The sequence below is a fragment of the Rhea pennata genome, chromosome 8 (assembly GCF_028389875.1).
Source record: "Rhea pennata isolate bPtePen1 chromosome 8, bPtePen1.pri, whole genome shotgun sequence".
Lineage (NCBI taxonomy): Eukaryota > Metazoa > Chordata > Aves > Rheiformes > Rheidae > Rhea > Rhea pennata.
In genome coordinates this window covers 12,282,146-12,300,656 of record NC_084670.1, presented here as the reverse complement: position 1 = coordinate 12,300,656, position 18,511 = coordinate 12,282,146, and the positions used below count along the sequence as shown (strand labels likewise).

At 71.7% G+C, this 18,511-nt stretch overlaps 1 protein-coding gene across 3 annotated transcripts; it reads right to left on the bottom strand.

The window, feature by feature from the left end:
• Positions 1-65: 65 nt before the first annotated feature.
• SLC6A9 (solute carrier family 6 member 9) lies at positions 66-17,639 on the bottom strand. Of its 3 annotated transcripts, XM_062580967.1 has the most exons (14): positions 17,588-17,639; positions 15,320-15,466; positions 6,963-7,119; positions 6,748-6,879; positions 5,355-5,607; positions 5,121-5,253; positions 4,530-4,664; positions 4,319-4,422; positions 3,997-4,234; positions 3,766-3,900; positions 3,120-3,219; positions 2,760-2,860; positions 2,396-2,566; positions 66-2,156 (listed from the first exon to the last, which is right to left on the bottom strand). In XM_062580967.1, exons 2-14 carry the CDS (start codon positions 15,347-15,349, stop codon positions 1,944-1,946), a joined length of 1,902 nt encoding a protein of 633 aa, XP_062436951.1. In that variant the 5' UTR covers positions 15,350-15,466; positions 17,588-17,639; the 3' UTR covers positions 66-1,943. The 3 variants fall into 3 exon arrangements, with proteins under 3 accessions (XP_062436951.1, XP_062436950.1, XP_062436952.1); XM_062580966.1 differs by lacking the exons at positions 15,320-15,466; positions 17,588-17,639 and adding an exon at positions 14,489-14,673; XM_062580968.1 differs by lacking the exons at positions 6,963-7,119; positions 15,320-15,466; positions 17,588-17,639 and adding an exon at positions 14,489-14,496.
• Between the last annotated feature and the right edge of the window lie 872 nt (positions 17,640-18,511).

Here is an 18,511-nt window from a genome sequence, read left to right as displayed (position 1 = left end):
GGTCCCCCCACTGTCTCCTCTGAACCCCACCAGCTCCCCAAAGAAGCACACAGTGGGACACAGACTCAGGAATATAAATCTCATTAAAGTCTAGGATACTTTAGAACTCTACACCGGGAGAGACACTGGCACAGGCAGCGCTACCCAGGAACGCGCGCGTTATTGCTAACAATTAGAGGTGAACAGTAGCGTCGTGACACGTGGGGCAGGGCACGGGCACCATGCGGGAAACTGCGCCTCTCCACGGCATCGCACGGGGGGCTCAGGATGGGGCCACGGGAACTGGAACGTCCTGCTGGGGCTCAGCGCCCTGCTGCCCCCCCCCCCTCCCCCGAGCCTGGTGCTTTCCGTGTCCCTTCCGAGCCGCGCTGTGTCTGTACGCAAGCCATGTGGCTCCAGACCCTGACAGGGGTGTGTGGTGCTGGCTGGGAGGGAACAAACTGGAGTGAGAAAGGTCCCGCCCCATCCACCCCAAATCAAGAGCTAGAGCCAAGAGGCTGTAGCTGGAAGACAGATTTTAGACCACCTGGCCTAGCCAAGTGCATCCTGCTCCACAATACTGGTTGGAGACCAAGCGTCCCCAGATGGCTCGGAGCGAGTGGGCTGGCTCAGCCCCTCCATGGCTCCTCTAGTACCTCTCGCTAGCAGCAGCTGGGGGGCCAGTCCATCCTGCTCCCCCTTAGCACCATGGAAGGTTCCCCCTCCCTGCCGGGTCATGCCAAGGCTATTGGGGTGAGCCGGGCCCTGTCCTCACCCTGTCACTTCCAGCCAGGCCTGAAGTGCTCTCCAGCCCTCCTGCCCCACTGTGGGGCAGGGAGCAGCATGGAGCCATGCTCATGCTACCTACAGCTATTCCCAGCTTTGCTGGTCCTGCCTGGCCACCCATGTGGGTACCCACACCACCCCGTAGGGTGGGGGGGGGGGCTGATGTGGGGTACAGTGCTATATGTATGGGGATGGGGGGGCATACTGTGGGTGCGTGCAAACACACACACACAGCACGCCTCCTGCACAGCCGCGGGAGTACTGTGCGTGTGCATGCACACGTGTGCAGCATGCGTGTCCATGCCATGTGCGTAGCATGTCTGCAAGGGACATATACACACATGCGTGCGCACGTGTGCCTAAGTGCTTGTCTCGTGTGCTATGAGGGCCCGTGGCTGGTGCAGGCAGCGGTTGTTCGCAGCCCTGCCACAGCACTTACCCCGTCTCCCCGTGCCAGCCCTGCTCTCAGAACTGTCCCAGCCGTGCAGGGCCACCCGTGGGACCCTGCAGGCTCTGAGCCACAGCTGGTACCCACCTGGGGGGGTGTGGGGGGGGGGGTCTACATAGTGCCAAACCCCACACAACTGCCCTGCGCATGCCTTGCCCGGAGTATGGGTCAGCCACAGGCAGAACTGAACCCTGAAACCAGTTGTGCGCCACCCCCGTGCAGGCAGCACCCCGGGGGCAGCGAGGCGCCTGCCTGCCCCAGGCCCAGGCCCGACCTGGCGCCCTCTCTAGCTTCGCGTCAGGAAGGCGCTGGGCCCGCTGCTCACGGCGCGCTGCCCCACGGCGGGGACAGGCCGCCGAGCCCACCGCATCGTTGTGGCAGGGCGGCCGGGAGCCAGCCGGTGCTCCCGCAGCCCCAGGCCGCTTGCCCCACAGGGCAGGGCCCCTGCAAAGTGCCTCTGGCTCCTGGCCCTCCCCGGGGCTGGGCCCCCTCCTCTCTTGTCCCAGCGTCGCATCCAATGGTTACCGTAAACACAAGGGTTAAAAAATGCCACGGGGGGGGTGGGGGTGGGGGGGGAAGATTAACCGGAGAGGAGGTAGGGGGTCTCGGGGACAGGCGCTGAGAGCCCCCCGCAGTCCGGTGCAGCCCGGAGCCAGGCTCCGCCAGCGGAAGGTGCTAAAGTATCACCGCGCGGGAGGGGTTAGAGGGGGTGCGGGGATGGCGGAGGGGGTCACAGTCTGGAGTCCTGGCTGTGGGCTGAGCCGTTGCTGCCCAGCACGGGGGACGCAGCCGCGGCCTCGCTCTGGGCCTTCTCTGGGTGCAGGGGCTGCACCTCCAGGTGGCACTCCGTGGAGGGGCTGAACGCTGGGGCGTAGCGCCCGCTGCGGTGCTCTGCCAGCGCCGGGCCCCAGTCCTTGCTTGCCTTGGTGGCATTTTTCAAACGCTAGAGAGAGGGAGATTGGGGAAGAGGGGCAGCGTTAGCAACCACAGGGCTGTCCTGCCCCAGCCCTCCACCTGTGCCAGCAGCCCCCGGGGTGCCCAGCCACGGGCTGCCCCATGGATGCTGGCTCCGTGCGGCACCTGCTGCAGGGTACTGACAGCCCTGGTGGGCTGCAGAGGGTGGTGACAGCCTTGTGGGGAATGCCCGGATGGGATTCAGGGGCTGGCCCCTGGGCCACCCACCTCCAGCAGCGTGTCCCCCTCGGAGCAGCACACTTTGTAGATGGCGTAGATGGGGATGCAGATCACAGAGGAGAGCGCCATGAGGAAACCAATGCTGATGGCCCAGGTAGGGTAGACGTAGTCATTGTAGGAGATGGGCCGGTACTGGATCACTGTGAAGACCAGGATGAACTGGGGAGGGACAGGCAGGATCAGCCAGCGGGGAGCAGCCTGCCTCCGTCCCTTTCCAACCACCCCCCTCTGCCTCATCTCTGCTGCCTCCCCTGCCCAGCACCCCCAACCCAGGCTGCTGGGAGTGAGGAGGGCCCAGTGGGCTCCCTGCCCCCCATCCCACGGGCCTGGGCCCTGCAGGCGCGATGCTCACAAAGATGATGGCGGGCGAGAAGAAGCGCCAGCAGATCTGGAAGAAAATCGGAGGTGGGAAGCCCAGCATCATCTCAATGTCCTTGAAGTAGTTGTGGTGTCCTGTAGGGATGGAGCGGCTGTCAGCCCCTGCACAGCCCAGCAGGGCCCGGGGCACCCCCACCCCCACCGAGCCCCTGCACACCCCCAGGCGGGGGGACCCCCACCAGGGATCCCCCGACCCTGGGCCCCGCTGACCTGATTGGCTAATGGCCTCGCACGCCTTAGCCAGTCAGACTAGCCAGAAGTTGGCGCTCCCCCCTTCCTGATTGGTTGGCTAGGGCAGCCTTGCCTCCTGATTGGCTGTGTGCGGCACACCTACCATAGATGTACATGATGGCCACGCACATGATGCAGGAGATGACGACCAGAGAGAAGCTGGCAGCGTAATTGTCCATCAGCAGGAGCCAGTAGATCCCCGCCTGTGGGAGGGAGCCGTCAGCATGGCCGCCCAGGCCTTCACCATGCCGTCAGCATGGCAGTGGCACGGGCGCCTCTGCCAGGGTCACACCGGCAACAGCCGGTGCCAGGGTCGGCATGGCAAAGCTGAGGCTGGCCAGCACCACTGTGGTCAGCATGCCAACAGGTAACGGCAGGGATCGCCTGGCAATGCCAGGCCCTGCGCATCACTACCACCACCCGACTGCCATGGCAACGTGCACTGGCGCGGCAACACCTCACTGCCGGGGTTGATGTGGCAACGATACGGGTACCACAACAGGCATTGCCATGGCAACACTGAGTTGCGAGGATTGGCGTGGCAACACCTAGTGTGGATACCACCGCCTTGTTTGGCATAGCAACATCAGACTCCAGGTACCACCACCACCTGGAGGTTGTCATGGCAACAAGATGGACTTGACTGATGGTGCTGGCATTGCAATTCATCACTGCTGGCGTTGTCACAGCAACAGCATCCCCCCCCCCAGCCTGTTGCCAGCAGCAGCTGTGTCCCGACTGGCTCCCACCTGTGTGGTGAGTGGGACACCCAGCAGGAAGCCCGCCACGGCCACACCGAATGTCACGAAGGTCTTCCTGCGGATGATCCACTCGTTGCCCACTTCGTCCACGATGGCTGTGACCAGCGTCTCCAGCAGGCAGAACTGGAGGGTGGAGAGAGCAGCACATCAGCTCAGCCCTGCCCACTGGTCCTGCCATGCCATCAGCCCCACCGCGCTCCCCCACCTCCACGACCCTACCTGAGTGCCCAGGCCCAGAAGGATGAGCATGAAGAAGAAGAGGATAGACCAGAGAGGTGAGATGGGCAGCAGCGTGAGGGCCTCAGGGTAGGCCACGAAGGCCAGGCCGGGGCCGTGGTCGGCCACCTTGGAGACATCCACGCCCAGGTGGTTGGCCATGAAGCCGAGGATGGAGAAGATGACGAAACCAGCATAGACACTGGTGGCGCAGTTGGTGATGCTGATGATGATGCTGTCCCTGTGGGGAGAGGGGGGTCAGGCCCGCCGGGGCTGGCATGGGACACAGGGAGACATGGGGCCAGGGAGGTCACGGGGCACTCACCGGTAGCAGTTATTGTGGAATTTGTTGTAGGAAGCCATGGTGATGAGCCCGCCCCAGGCACAGCCCAAGGAGTAGAAGATCTGTGAGGCCGCGTCGCCCCACACCTGCCGCCACGGCATAGGTCAGTGCCGTGCTGCCGCTCTGGCCCGGCCCTCGCCGCCCCACACCCGGCCCGGCCCGGCCCCCCCGTGGCCTGGCCAGGCCCCCACACCTTGGCATCGAGGATGCGGTCCCACTGGGGCGTCAGGTAGTAGGTGATGCCGGTGACGGCGCCCTCCAGCGTGATGCCGCGCACGAAGAGGATGGTGAGCACCACGTAGGGGAAGGTGGCTGTGAAATACACCACCTGCGCAGCACGCCGGCGCCTCAGACCCCCGCCCCGAGGGGCGCCCCTCGCAGAGGGGGGACCCCCGCCCCGCGGAGGGGCGGGCGGCCGGGGGCTGACTGGGGCACGGGCCCAGAAGGGGGGGAGGAGCGGCCAAGGCCACGGAGGGGAGGGAGCATGTCCGGAGGGGGCGTGGCCGTGACCCAAAGGGGGCGTGGCCGTGACCCAAAGGGGGCGTGGCCATGCTCAAAAGGGGCAGGAGCATACCCAATAGGGGAAGGACTGTGCCAGGGAGGGGAGGAGCTTCACCCAGAGGGGGCGGAGCACGCCCCGAAGGGGACCTAGTCACGCCTGAGGTAGGTGGAGCCTGCTCAGCGGGGGAGGAGCCTGTTTGGAAGGGGGCGGGGCTCTTCCGGAAGGGGCGTGGCCATGCCCGGCGCGGGCGGAGCCCGGCCCGGGACCGGAGCCGCCACGTACTTTTCCCGAGGACTTGACGCCCTTGATGAGGCAGAGGAAGACGACGACCCAGGAGACGCCGAGGCAGCCGAGGAGGGGCAGCCGCACCTCGCCCAGGTTCCCGATGTCATCCGACAGGTTCAGCACGTACTTCCTGCGCGGGGCGGCGGGCAGCCGGCGCGGCGTCAGCGGGACCGGGCCGCCGGCGCCGCGGGGCCCGGCCCCCCGCCCCGGCCCCCCTCCCCGCCCCGGTACCTCCAGTACTCCTCGCTGGGGCTGGTGCGCTTCTGCGTGGTGTTGAGCAGGCGGGTGAGGTTGAGGGCGGCGCCGCCGCTGACGTTGCCGTCCAGGACCCCCGTGCAGTCCGGCGTGTTCCAGGGGTTGCTGCAGTACGTCCAGGGCAGCACGCGCGTCATGGACACAAAGAAGTAGTAGAAGGCAATACAGATCACCACGTTGTAGTAGATCCCGATGTAGGTGGACACCACCATCATCCCGTAGCCCACGCCTGGGAACAGCACCGGGGAGGGTGAGCAGCGCGGTGCGGCGCGGGGGCCGGCGGGGCGAGGGGCAGCGTGCGGTGCTCCGGCCCCAGCTCAGACCGCCACCGTGCACCCCGCTGCCCGGCGCCAGCCGGAGGGGCGCGCGGCGCTCGGGGCGGGCGCTCCAGCCCCGCTGCCACGCAGGCGCGGGCGGCTCTCTCGTAGCTCCGAGCGGGAGCCGGTGTCGCTGAGGGACACGAGGCAGCGGGGCAGCGTGTCCAGGGCAAGTGGGGCTGCAACAAGCCCTGGGGTCTGTGCGCCTGGAGAGCCGCTGGGCTGGGGCCTCCCCTTGCACCACCACGGTGATTCCAGGGCTGCGGCAGCCGGGTGACAGAGGCCACACAAGGGCGGGAGCGCGGGGATCTGTGCCGAGCGTGCAGACACGTGTGCACGGGCTGCGTGCGCTCGGCTGTGCCGGGGGGCTGTGTCCCGCGGCGGCAGGTGCAGCAGGCAGCGTGCCCACGCACGCCGGGGGCACGCGCGGCGTGGGAGCGCGCCGAGCAGAAGGGGCTCTGCGCCTGCGCTCGGCGCCCACGGAGGGTGCGGGGGCCGGAGGAGGGCTGCGTGACAGTGACCCCAGGCGAGGGGGACGTCAGCACCACAACCTGTTTGGGGTCGCGTCTGCGGGGGTGATCAGCAGCGGCACGTGCAGCGCGTGCAGGGATGCATGTGCAATAGGTGCAGGGGGAGCTCTGTGTGTGTGTGTGTGTGTGTGTGTGTGTGTGTGCGCACACACGCGCGTGCGCGCGGGAGGGACCCGTGCAATGCGTGTGGCAGCATGTGCATGCACGCAGGGAGCGTGTGTGGCGATGTGTGCGCAGGGATGCGTGTGTAACAGATGCAGGGGATGCCTGGAGAAGCTGGGTGTGCACGAGTATGTGTGCGCTAGGGGGTGTGTGTGTGTGCACGCGTGTGTACAGGGGGCCGGTGTGATGTGTGCCGCAGCATGGGCCCATGCAGTGGCTGCGTGTGCACGGCTGCGTACAGCATGGGGGGGACGTGCGCGTGGCGGGGCCACACGCCAGGCGCATGGGGGGCCCCACGCATGCCGGGGGGCACGGGTGCCCCATGCCGGCGGGAGGCGAGGAAGGGGGGCAGCCCCTTACCTTTGAACATGGGGCTGACCCTCCAGACGCCGAGGCAGCCCTGGCTGGCGAACTGCCCGAAGGAGAGCTCCATGAAGAAGAGGGGGATGCCGCAAAACACCAGCATGATGAAGTAGGGGAACATGAAGGCACCTGGCGGGCAGGAAGTGCGCGGTGAGAGCAGGCAGCGGCGCCCGGCCCGGCCCGGCCCGGCGCCCCGGCCCCGCGGCACCCACCTCCGCCATTGCGGTAGCAGAGGTACGGGAAGCGCCAGACGTTGCCCAGCCCCACGGCGTAGCCCACGCTGGTCAGCACGAACTCGATCTGGTTGCCCCAGTTGCCGCGCTTGACGTTCTCGTCCCGCTTGCTGCGCTCGCCGGGGACGGCGCCGTTCTGCGGGGAGACGGCGGCGCGGGGCGCCTCAGCCGGCGGCCCCATCGCGGGGCCGGGAGCCGTGCCGCGGGGGCCGCCGGCCCGCCGCATGCTGCCCCATGCCGCGCGTCCCGGGGGGTGCCGGGGCCGCGCAGGGCGGCGCGGCGCGGCGCGCGGCCCCCCCACCGCCGCCCCCGCGAGTAGCCCTGCCCCGGAGCCCGGCGGCGGCGGAGCGGGAGCCTGCAGCCCATACAAAGCAGGCCCGGGCGCCCGAGCACAAAGCGGCCTCTGTTCCCGCTCCCCCACCCCTCGCGCCCGCCGCGGAGGCCCCGGCTGGGTGGCCGCTGGCCGCGGAGCCTTTGGGGCAGTGGGGGGGGGGGTACTGCCAGAACCCCCCCCATACACACCCCCGCCCCGGACCCCACCGCGGTGCAGCGGAGTGGGGCGCAAGGTGCCCGGGCTGGGCCCGTGCCGAGGGCGCGCCGCGCTCCGGCCGCGCCGGGCTCGGTGGCGAGGGTGGTGGTGGTGGTGGTGTGTGGGGGGGTGTCCCCTCGCCCCGGCCGGGCTCCGCTTCAGGGCGAGAATGGGCGCTTTGTGCAGCGCGGCGCGAGCTCGCGCCGGGCAGCGCCGCGGGGCCCGGCCCAGCGCCGCCGCAGGCTGGCACCGGCGTCCCTGCGGGGACGGCGCCCGGCTCCCGAGGGCAGCCAGCGTTTCGGGGAGCGCTCTCGGGGCCAGGGCGCCGCAGCAGCCCCTCGGTGCACGCGTGGGGCACGCTCGCCCCGTGCGTCCCCTCCTTGCAACGCGTGCATCCCACCCCCCCCACCGCCGCCGGCCCCCCGCGCACGTGCGCGCCCCGCGCGCCCGCTAACGAGCAAACGGGAGCCGTCGCTTCGGATCTGCTCCCGCCGCCGCCGGGGCCGGGCAGCAGGCGCGGTGCACCTAACCGTGTCATTCGATTAGGGCCGGCGCAGCCGGGACGCCGTGCCCGGCCGCGCCGGCGCCGCGCTGCCAAGCCGGGCCATCTGCTGCGAGCGGGGCCCGCACGCGCCGCGGGCTGCGCGGGGTGGAGGGGGGTCGTCCCCCCCCCCGCCACCCGCCCTGGGCCGCCCGGGTTGGGGGTGCAGACGGCGCGGGGCTATAGGGGGCCGGCGGGAGCCGGGGGTGAGGCTGGCGCTGTCGGCGCGCTGCTCGCTTGCGCAGGCTAACCCGATCCCGAAGCCTCCGCCTAAGCGACCGGGACGGACACACGTGTTAACGAGGCTCCTGCTCAGCCTAACGAGCAGCGCGGCCGCGGCGGGGCGGTGGGTGCCGCAGCCCCCGGTGTGGGGTGTCCCCCTGCCACCTCCGCGGGGCACAGCCCGGCTCGTGGCCCCGCGTGGACCCCCCCGACCCCCAGAGCTGCTCAGCACCCATGCGACGAGCGCGCCAGGCCTCCGCCCCCGGGCTGCTTGGCGGCGCAGGGCTCGGGCGCGCTTGCCCCCGGCACGGGCGGCCGGCCGGCCGCGGGCACGAGCAGGGCTGCGGCGCGGGCTCTGCCGTACCCCCGGCCCGGGAAGGTCGCCCTGCCCTTTGCGCTCGTTAGCCGCCTGGCCCCCCCACCTCAGCCCGCGCGGCCAGCCAGCCCCACGGCGCACCCCCCCCGCTGCCCATGCTGCTGCACGGTGTGGGGCCGGGGTGCATGCAAGGGGGGGGTGCACCCCCCTGCACTCCCCCCCCCCCCCCCGCAGGGACCCTGCTGCACGTCAGCCAAAGCAAAGGGCGTCTGGACGCAAGCGTGCGGGCAAAGCCACAGCGCCCCACGGGGCACACCCCCCCCCCCCCCCCAGCGCAGGGGGCCAGGCTCCGGAGGGTGGGGGGCAGTGCCAGCATGGGGTGCCGGACACCCCTGAGGTCACCGGCTGACGTCGCAGCCCTTCGCCGCCAGGCCGTGCGGCTGGCGAGGCGGGAGCTGCCAGGAGGTATAAATAGATGCTAATTAAACGATGCTTAAATAACCACTTTCCCAGGGCTTCCCCCGGGGCCCTGCCAGGGCGGGAGGCCTGGGGCAGGGCAGCCCTGGCTCCGGAGAGGCCTCCGGGGACACCGGGGCGGGCGTCGGAGAGGGGCTCCCGGGGATGGGGCGCGGGGAGGGGGGTCCCTGGGGATGGAGGGATGCGGTGGGATGGGACTGTGCCGCGACGGGGAGGCCCCTGCGCCCCACTGCTCTCTGCAGGAGACAGGGGCACCGGCCTCTTTTGGAGCCGCCTCTTTGGGGTGGGGGGGTGCACAGGGGGGCATGGGGGGGGCAGCTGGCCCCTCGCAGGACTTGCATGGTGGCGTCTGGGGCTGCCCCCCAAGTCAGAGAGGGGCCCCACTGCTGCTGCGCGCTGAGCAAAGCCAGCCGGCTCCGAGGGTGCCCGTCGCGCCGGGGCGGGGAAGGGGTAGGGGGCTTCGAGGGGGGGCTGGGGGCTCCCGCTGGGCCAGGCGCGGGCTGCCGAGGGCGACGCCAGCCCCAGCCCCGTGTCGGGGCACGGCACAGCCAGGAGGGCGCTTCCGCGGCGACACAAGACTGAGCGGGCTCCAAGACCTGGGACTCCCCCCCGGCTCTACCCAGCTCGGCTGCCCCCAAGCCCGGGGGGGGCTGCCCAGCCTCACTCATGGCTCTGCGTGCTCTTAGCCAGCAAACAGGAACAGCCGCAGGGTGCTATATTGGGGGGGGGCAGGTGCAAACTTTGGCTTTGCTTGACAGTGCCCACGAAACAAGGGGAGGGGAAGACGATGGGGGGGAATCTCAGCTACACTCTGCCCTTGCAGCACTGAGCAAGGGCAATGGGGTGCTGTGCACCCCTCTTGCAATCAGTAGGTTCCAGAGTTAACAGCACCAAGACAAAACTTCCAGGCACTTGGGCAAACCCTTATTGCTCCCAACACAGCTGAGGACATGGACAGGGCTGGAGAGATGGCCAGTGGGGAAAGGTGGGAGAAGACAGATGGGGGTCCTGCCCTGTAGGAGGGTCCCTGCCCCAAGGCTGCTTTGCAAATGCCCAGCCTAGAGAGGGGTTTTGCCTGGAGGGCTGCCGGGGGAGGTGCTGCCACCCCATGGCAGGGGTCTGGCTGGCACAACCGCAGCCCCCCTGCACCCCGGGCAGGCTTGGCCCTGCGCCGTGCCCGCCTCTCCTTCAGGCTCCTCGGTCATGGGGCTCGGGGCAGTGCCATGCCCCCCCAGCCCAACGTGCAGAGCTGCCGGTCCTGCCTCTGCCCCACAGAGCTGTTGCCCCAGACCTGGCACAAAGGGGCTCAAAGAGCCACCGCAGCTCGGGGACGGTGCTCGTGTGGCTGCCACCCAGCCCAGCCCCACTCTTGCCCCTGCACTGACCTGCTTGGGGGGCCGAGGGGGGCCTGGCTGCTCGCTGCTGCTGTCCCCGGGGCCGCGCTGGCCACCTCGACGACTCCCCGGCTTCATTGGCACCTTTGGGCTCCAGCGCAGCGGCTGCCCGCCCGCCCGCCCGCCTCCCCCCGTGCGCCGCCTCCAGCTCTTGGCATCGCTCTGCGCTCGGCTCCTGGCTCCAGCTCGGCCCCTCACTGCCCGCCCCGCTCTGCTGCGCCGTGGGCCCGGCGCCCCCCCGGCCACCCCGCACCCCTGCAGCCGCCCGGGCGGGCATGGAGCAAATCCTGCACCAAGCGCCTACTTGGAGCCACCCGGCCGCCCCTGCCTGCCCCCCCGCCAGCAGCCCCGGGGCTCCGAGCATGGCCAGGGACCCCCCCCCCCCCCGGAGGAGAAGGATGCTGCCACCCCTTGCACTGTGCCTCAGTTTCCCTGCTGCACGAGCTCACTGAAGACGGGGACAGAGGCCCACGTGGGGCAATGCTCTGCCCCTCTGTCACTGCCATCTCCACCCATGGGTGCAAACACACCCCATCCGCCCCCCGCCGCTGCCGGCCGGACTCCGTGGCTAACTCCGGGCAGGCCGGCGCCATCCCGCCCTGGCACGCCACGGCCGGGATTCAGGAGGGGGCTGGCTACGAGCAGCTCCGCGTCCTGTGTCCTTGCTGCCGCCAGCCGTGCCCGCGCCGCCCCCCTTGGCGGGCCGAGCCCCGGGGCAGGCGGCTGTGCAGCGGGCTGCGCGCTGGCACAGCTTGCGTGGTGCTTAACGAGGCCTCATTAGCGGGGTCCAGCTGTTTGCAGCTCCTCACGCTCTGGCGGGCAGCGCCTGCCCGCCTCGCCCGCGCTGGACCCGGCTGGGGCCCCCCCTGCAGCGAGGTGCCCCCCCCCCAGCTTCACCTGCGCACAAGCAGGGTGCAGGACTCGTCCGGCTCCCCAGCCGCAGCCCCGCTGGGACCCACCGGCGGAGCGCGGCAGAGGGCTGCCCCGCTGCCCGCGTGCCCCTTCCCGCCCCACGGCCGTCGCCCACGGAGCCCCGCAAGCCCCTCACCCACAGCATCACCCCCCCAGCGCCCACAGGGCCCCCGGCCTGGCTCTGGCCACTCGAGAGCCCCGCAGCCCACGGCACCCCGGCCAGGGCTTCCCGGGCTCTCCGAGGTGGGCGCTGGGCCCCGGATGTCACACCCGCCGCCGGCGGCATCGCGGGGTGCCCGCAGCAGCGTGCACAAGGTCACTGCCCATCGCAGGGACCATCTGGCTGGCAGGACGGCCATGCCATGGCCCCCCCCCCCCCGACTCCCTGCAGCCCCTCTGCCAGCCCCGCTTCCCCGGGGAGGCGGCGCGGGCTGGGACCCCGGCGCGGGTGCCGGCACAGCTCGGTCACGGCGTCCCGCAGAGGACGGGCACCGGCCGCGGCAGGCGGCTGCCCCCCGGCGAGGCTCGGGGTGCCCCAGCTGCTCCCGGCCCCGCGCCGCCCCGGCTGGGGAGCGCGGCCAAGGCGCCAGCGAGGCGTGATGGCGCGGCGGGGGGGACGGGGTCAGCGCTTTCGGGAGACCATCTGGGGTCTGGGCGGCAGCGGCCACGTGAACGGCACACGTGCGCGGGGGCGAGCTCGGCCCCCCCATCCCCGCCACTCGCCGGCACCCCGAGCTCCGGGCATCCCGGCACCTTTCGCCATCCCTTCCCGGCTGCACAGGGCACTCTGCAGCTTGGGATGCTCCCACGGCATAGCAGCACCCAACCCTGCACCTGGGAGGCACGTGCCAGCCCAGAGGCACCCCATGCCGGTGGGACCACTACGTGCAGCACTGGCCCCAGGACACGGGTCCCCTCCGGGGGTGGGGGTGGAGGGAGCAGTGCTGTGCCCCACGGACACACCCCCACGCACAGCAGGCGGGTGCCAGAGCGGCGGGCGGCTCGCAGGGGCGCGGCGAGAGCGGCCGCGGCCCCGTCCCGGGGATGCCGGGCCCCGGGCCAGGCGGCTGCAGCGCGGCGCTGCTCCCCGGCCGGCTGGCACAGGGCAGCGCCAGCCCCCGGGGGACACGCCGCTGGGAGCGCACGGCCCCCCCGGCGGCACCGCGCCGGGCTCCCCTCTCCTCGGGCCGCCGGGGCCGCTCGGGCACGGGGCTGGCACGCGGGCCGCCCACGCTCCCCGCCGCCCCCCGCCCGCCCGCCGCCGGGGTGCCCGGGCGCCTTGGGGCTGCCGGCGGCTCCCGCGCCCGCCGGGGCCGCCTCTGCCCGGCTCCGTTCTCACGGGCGGACGCGATTCTCCCGGCGCGTTCAGGCAGAAAATCCCCCGCCGCCCCCCCACCGCCGCCCCTTGGTATTCCGGGAAGGGCTGCCGCAGCCAAGAGCCGCTTCCGCGGCCCCGCGCGCTGCTGGCCCGGGCCGCCTCGGCTGGCGGCACCGCGCCGCCGGGGCCGGGCAGGGCCCCCCGGGGCTCAGCTCCCGGGAGCACGGTGCCCCGGCACCGACACGGGCCCGGGGCGGCGGCGGGAGCCCACCCGAGCTGGGCGCCCCGCAGCACCCACCACCCCGGCGTCTTGGCCGAGCGCTGCCCGGCCGTGCCAGCAAAGCAGCCCTGGGAGTCAGGAGCTGCTGGCAGGGCCGGAGCCCAAACAAAGTGCCCCGGACGGGGACAAAACACCGTGTCCTTAAAGGACAGGGAGGGAGAGGCCGTCAGACCCCACCCTGCTCCCCCACGGGGACCCCCTGCCTGGCCACCCAGGGACCGGACCGAGCCCCGGGGCTGCCCTGCGCCCCAGCACCCCCTTGAGCACCCGCTGTCACAGCCCCCGCCACGTCCCGGGGCGCCGGGCCCCACTCCCACCTGTGATTTTGGGGTGAACACACACAGATTGACGTTGGCCTGCACCCCCCACGCCGCCGCGTGCCCCCAGGCTGCCCACAGGCACGAGGGGGATGCGCAGACCTCCTCACCCCAGGACCCAGGGGCAGGCACAGCCCCAGCAAGCAGCTGGGGAAACTGAGGCACGCCAGGTCCCCTCCCCCCGGCTGCCCATCCCCAGCCTGGAGGGGAGCGGGGAGCCCCAGCCGCAGCCTGGGCGCTGCACCGGTGCCCTCGAGCCCTGTCCCTCCCCGCGCCAGGCGGCACGGGCGCAGGGGCCGGGCGGCGGTGAGCCGGGAGTGGAGCCGCACCTGCCGGCAGGGATTAGAGGGCAGGGCGAGGGCAGGGCCGGAGCCGGAGCCGGGCTTTACCAGGCTCTTCGCGCAGCCCTGGAGGCAGGCCAAGGAGATTAGCTCCCTTCCCCAATGACCCAGAAAGCGCCACAGCCAAGGCCCCGGCCCTCCGCAGCTCGTCCCAAGGCTCGCACAGCTGGCGCGGCACAGGGATGCTCCGGGAGCTGGGATGCTCTCGCGGGCACCTGCCCTCTTCCCGACAGCTCGGCCCGCCCCCCCCGGCACCTCCGCACACCTCCGCTCCGGGGCTGCCCGGAGGCCGTGGGCCAGGGCGGCTGGGCACAGCGTGTGCCAGACCCCGTGGCATCGCGCCTGACCCCACCACGCTGAACACCCTGACCCCGAGGTGGGCTGATCGGGTACTGCCTAACTTCCGAGAAGCGAGTTAAAGATTCACCGGGGGCGGTGAATCGCTGCCGCCGGCGCCAGGCGCTGCCGTGCCAGGACGAGGCCGCAGCGGCAGCACGGAGACGCAGCAGTGCCCGGGACCCGTGGCAGATGCACGGCACGCATGCCAGAGCGCGCGGCCAGGGCACGGACATGGTCTGCCCACGGATACATCCTCGGCACCTCCCGGTCCCAGCCGCGGGGCTGGAGAAACCCGCCTTCCCGCGCCGCCGGCGCCCCGAGCCTGCCTGCCGGAGCCCTCCTTGCCCTGCGCGCCGCTTCCCAGGGACGTCCTGGCTCCCGGCCCTCTGGCTGGAGCGCGCAGCTATTTCAGGAAGCCCCCCGGGAAGGGGAGGGTCCTGCGACCATGCCGGGCCCTGAGCTCAGTTCTCATCCATCGGGGGAAAAAAGGGAAGACAGCCCAACCCAGCCCCTGCTCACCTGCTGGGGCTGCTCCGGCAGCCCAGGGGAGCAGCCCGGCAGGCCACGCTGGGCTCCCCAACCCCTCGCTCTGGCACAGCGCGGCGGCGACAAGCGCAGGGACATCGCAGCCCGCAGTGCGGGGTTGACGGCAGGGCAGGGCAGAGCGCTCAGCCCCGCACCGCGGGCACGCCAGAGAGCCCGGCACGGCACCGGCGAGACGCAGCTCTGCTGCTGTCCTGTCCTGTCCCTCCCGGCTGCACGGCTAGAGCGCCAGGCGCATCCACCCCCGGAGCAAGGAGAGCCAGCGGGGCGGATGCAGAGGGGTGGCAGCCCCACGCCGTGCCCCCTTGGGAACGCTCACCCCAGTGCCCGGCACCTAGGGCTGGGAGGCTCTGCGCCGGGCGCCCAGAGCAGGCGGAGGAGCAGGGAGGCCGGGGGCTTTCCCGCCTCCGCCTGCGGGAGCTGGGGCGGGTGATAAGGCCAGGCAGAGCGGCTGAGGCGGGCGATAGCATCTCCCGGCACCGCGGCACACCCTGCCCCGGGGAGCTGCACGGCCACCAGCACCCGCCTGCCCGCCCCACGGCCTGGCACGGTCCCCAGCAGAGGAGCCTGGGGGGCCGCCAGGCCCCATAGGAGGAGGGGAGAGAAGGTTATGCGGCCCTCGATGCACCAGCGCCGGCACCCCCAGGCAGCCCAGCTCACCGGCACCTCCCTGCGACCGGCCGGCGGCGGCGGCCCCAGGCGTCCTGCTCGCGCGCTTTCGCCCGCACTCTGGGGCGGCGAGCGCCCTGCGTCCGCCTTCGCGGGGCAGCTGGCCCGCGCTGCCCGTCCACGACCCCCCGCACTCACCAGCAGCCCCTCGTTGCACTTATCGGCCATCCCTGGAGGCTGGGGCGCGTTCCCGGCTGCCCGCCACGGGGTCCCTCGCCTGCCCGTGCTCCGTCGCGCTGGCTCTGGCACCAACGCCGGCACGCCTCAATTCGCCGTCAGAGCAAGCTGGGCAGAGGGGAAAAGAGAAACCGAGAGAGACCTACGTGACTGGTGGGGTGGGAACGTCCCCTTCCTGGGCCGCCCCCTCCATCCGGGGACCAGAGAGACGTGCCAAGCGGGTCTCTGCCCCGAACCTGGCTGCAGGGCAGGCGGCAGAGGGGTTAGCGGGGGACAAGGCCCGGGGCTGGGTGGACTGGTGGCAGGTCCTCCCCTGCTCGCTCCCACCCCCTCCAGCTCCTCCAAACCCCCCGGTACCAACAGGGTCCGCAGCTCCCAGGTGTTTCCCAAGAAGCAGTTAAAGATTTACCCAGTGCGGAGAAACGACCTTGCGGGCAGCTGGCTCCCGGCGGGTGGGCGTCAGGGGCCGCGGGCAGGAGCGCGGCGCCCGGCGAGCTCACCCCCAGCGCGAGCGCGGCCGAAGTGGCTGCAGCACACGGCAGCACTGGATTCAGGGCTCAGCTGCCGCGAAGGGCACAGATGGGAAACGATTGCCTTCTGCCCCGGTGCGTCGCGGGCACGTGCGGTGCAGGGGGGCCGAGCGGCCGGGCTCTGCCAGGCGCCAGGTGCTGCCGGACGGGGCATGGGGGGGGGGCTGCTGCCGCTCCTCGCCCCGGCCTTTGCCCCGGCCCCAGGGCTGGCGCTGCCGGGGGGCAGCTGGGACCTGACCTCCGCAGGAGGGACAGGCGCTCTTGCAAAACACTGCTTCAGCTGTCCATGCAACAGCATCAATGTTTGCAGATCCCACACCAGCACTCCGCACCCCGGCCGGCCAGCGATGGGCCCCTACCCAATGCAGGGTACCCCAGCGCTGGCCCAGCACCCCGGGGCCTGTCCCCGCAGAGCAGCCAGGCCCCTGCCTGGGCTGCAGCAAGCGGCCCCAAAGGCGTCATGAGGGAGTGTGGGTGGCCGAGATAAAGAGCAGGAGGCCGGGGGGATGTGGGACGAGCCCCCAGCCCCCATCTCCGGATACAGCCCCTTTGGCGCAGGCGGGCGGGCTGCTGCAAACAGATACTGCTTCCCGCTGCCAAACCCCTCCCCAAAAGTGCTTGCATTTCCAAGGGGAGAATAAATGTTGTCAGTGACGGCAGCGGGGAGGACACCAAGCCCGGCTCCTCGCCTGACCCACGGGCACCTGTCAGAGCCGGGAGGCGTGTGGCCGGCGGCCGCACACCTCCCAGCCACACACCTATCCTCGGCAGGCCAAAGCTGCCCGCCCCGCACCCCTCACTCGGGCCCAGGGGCTCTTCTGCCCGTCCCGCAGGGGAAAGCGCCCAAGGGCCGGCTCGCCACTGCCCGGGGGGCTGCCAGCCGCCGATAAGGCTGCATTTCTGCATCGCTGCTGCTGGCTCGGGCTCCCAGCCCGGCAGCAGGGACAGCAACCGGCCGGCCGGGCGCACAGCAGCCCAGGCCCCGGGGGGCTGAGGGGCCCCGGGGCGCCCCGGGCGGCCGCGGCCCCGAGGAGAGGCGGGCGCCGGCGGTGCGAGCCCCGCAGACGGGCCCCGCGGGATGCCGGGCCCGGCGGCGGCCCAACGGGCACCCGGCAAGGGAGGCGCCGGCTGCGGGACGCGGCGCCCCGCGCTCCCTGCCGGCACCGCACCGCGGCGGCCGCGGGGCCCCGGCGGCGCCCCCGGCGGGGCGGCCCGGCCCGGCCCGGCCCCGTGGGCAGGGCCCGGCGGCGGCAGCCGGGGCCCGGGGCCGTCGCCGCCGCCGCCGCCGGGGGGGGCCCGGTTACATCAGCCGCCACGTGGTGGCTGCTCCGCCGCCCCGCCCCGGCACATGCCGTGGAAAATTACCGCCGCCCCCCCGCCCCGGCACCGGGGCCGCCACCAGCACCCCCCCCCCCGGTACCGGGTCCCCCAGCGCGGGGGCGGGCGGCGCGGCGCTGCCCGCCGGCGCCTCCCGCCGCTCCCCCGAGCCCGGTGCCGCCGGGAGAGCAACAGATGCGGCGCCGCCCCGCATCCCCGCGCCCTGGCGGCGGCACCGCGCCCGGTACCGCGGGCAGCGCCGTGCCCGGCCCGGCCCGGCCCCGGCGCCGCCGCTCCCCGGCAGCCGCTGCCCGCGCCCGGCGCTGCCGCCCGCTGCCCGCGCCGCTGCCCCGGCGCCGGCGGAGGTGCTGCCGGCCCTTACCGTGCCCATGCCGCCGCCGGGCGCCCTCCCGCCGCTCCGCGCGGGTCCGCAGAGGCGCCGCGCGCGGCCCGCGGCCGGTGCCAGGCCCGGTGCTGCCGCCGGTGCTGCCGAGTTAATGAAAGTTTGGAGGTCGGTGGGGGCTGGCGCCGCCTCTGCCCCCGCCGCCGCCGCCGCCGCCGCCGCGCTCCGCCCCCCGCTCCGCCGCGCTCCCGAGCGCCCTGCTCCGGCCCCGCACCGGTCCCGGCCCCGCACCGCCCCGCACCGCCCCGCACCGGCGGGCACGCACATGCATGCACACACGGGCATGCACGCGCACAAATGTGCGCTCGTGCACGCAGGGGAAACATGCACACGCACGCACACGCTGGGCACATACAAAGAGGCACACATGGACACCCGCCTGCACACACAGGGAGCATGGTGCACACGCCGAGGGCGCACGCACACACGGGCACACATGCACATACAGGGAGCATGCACACAGGGCACCCAGTGCCACACGTGGCACACGCAGGGCGTGTGAGCACACAGGATGTGGCACACACATGGCCCGCAGAGCACGCGGGTACCTGTGGGCCCATGTGGCAGCCGGGCGCACGCAGCCGCAGGCAGGCTCACACCGGTGCGTGACTCGGGTAGGCACAGATGGGGCATGTGCCCACACACGCAACACATGGGCACGTACAGGGCACACACACCTATGCACTCATTTTCACACATGCAAGCGCACAAAGGGGGACACCCGCACACAGACATGTGTATGCACGATGTGTGTGTACATATATACAAGTGCACATCTGTCTATATGTGCATATGTGTGTATATATGTGCCTACCTATACAAGCAGACCTCCATGCATGTACATATGAGTGTACACATGTGTACATATGTATGTGCTTGCATGCAAATACTTGGTGTGAATAT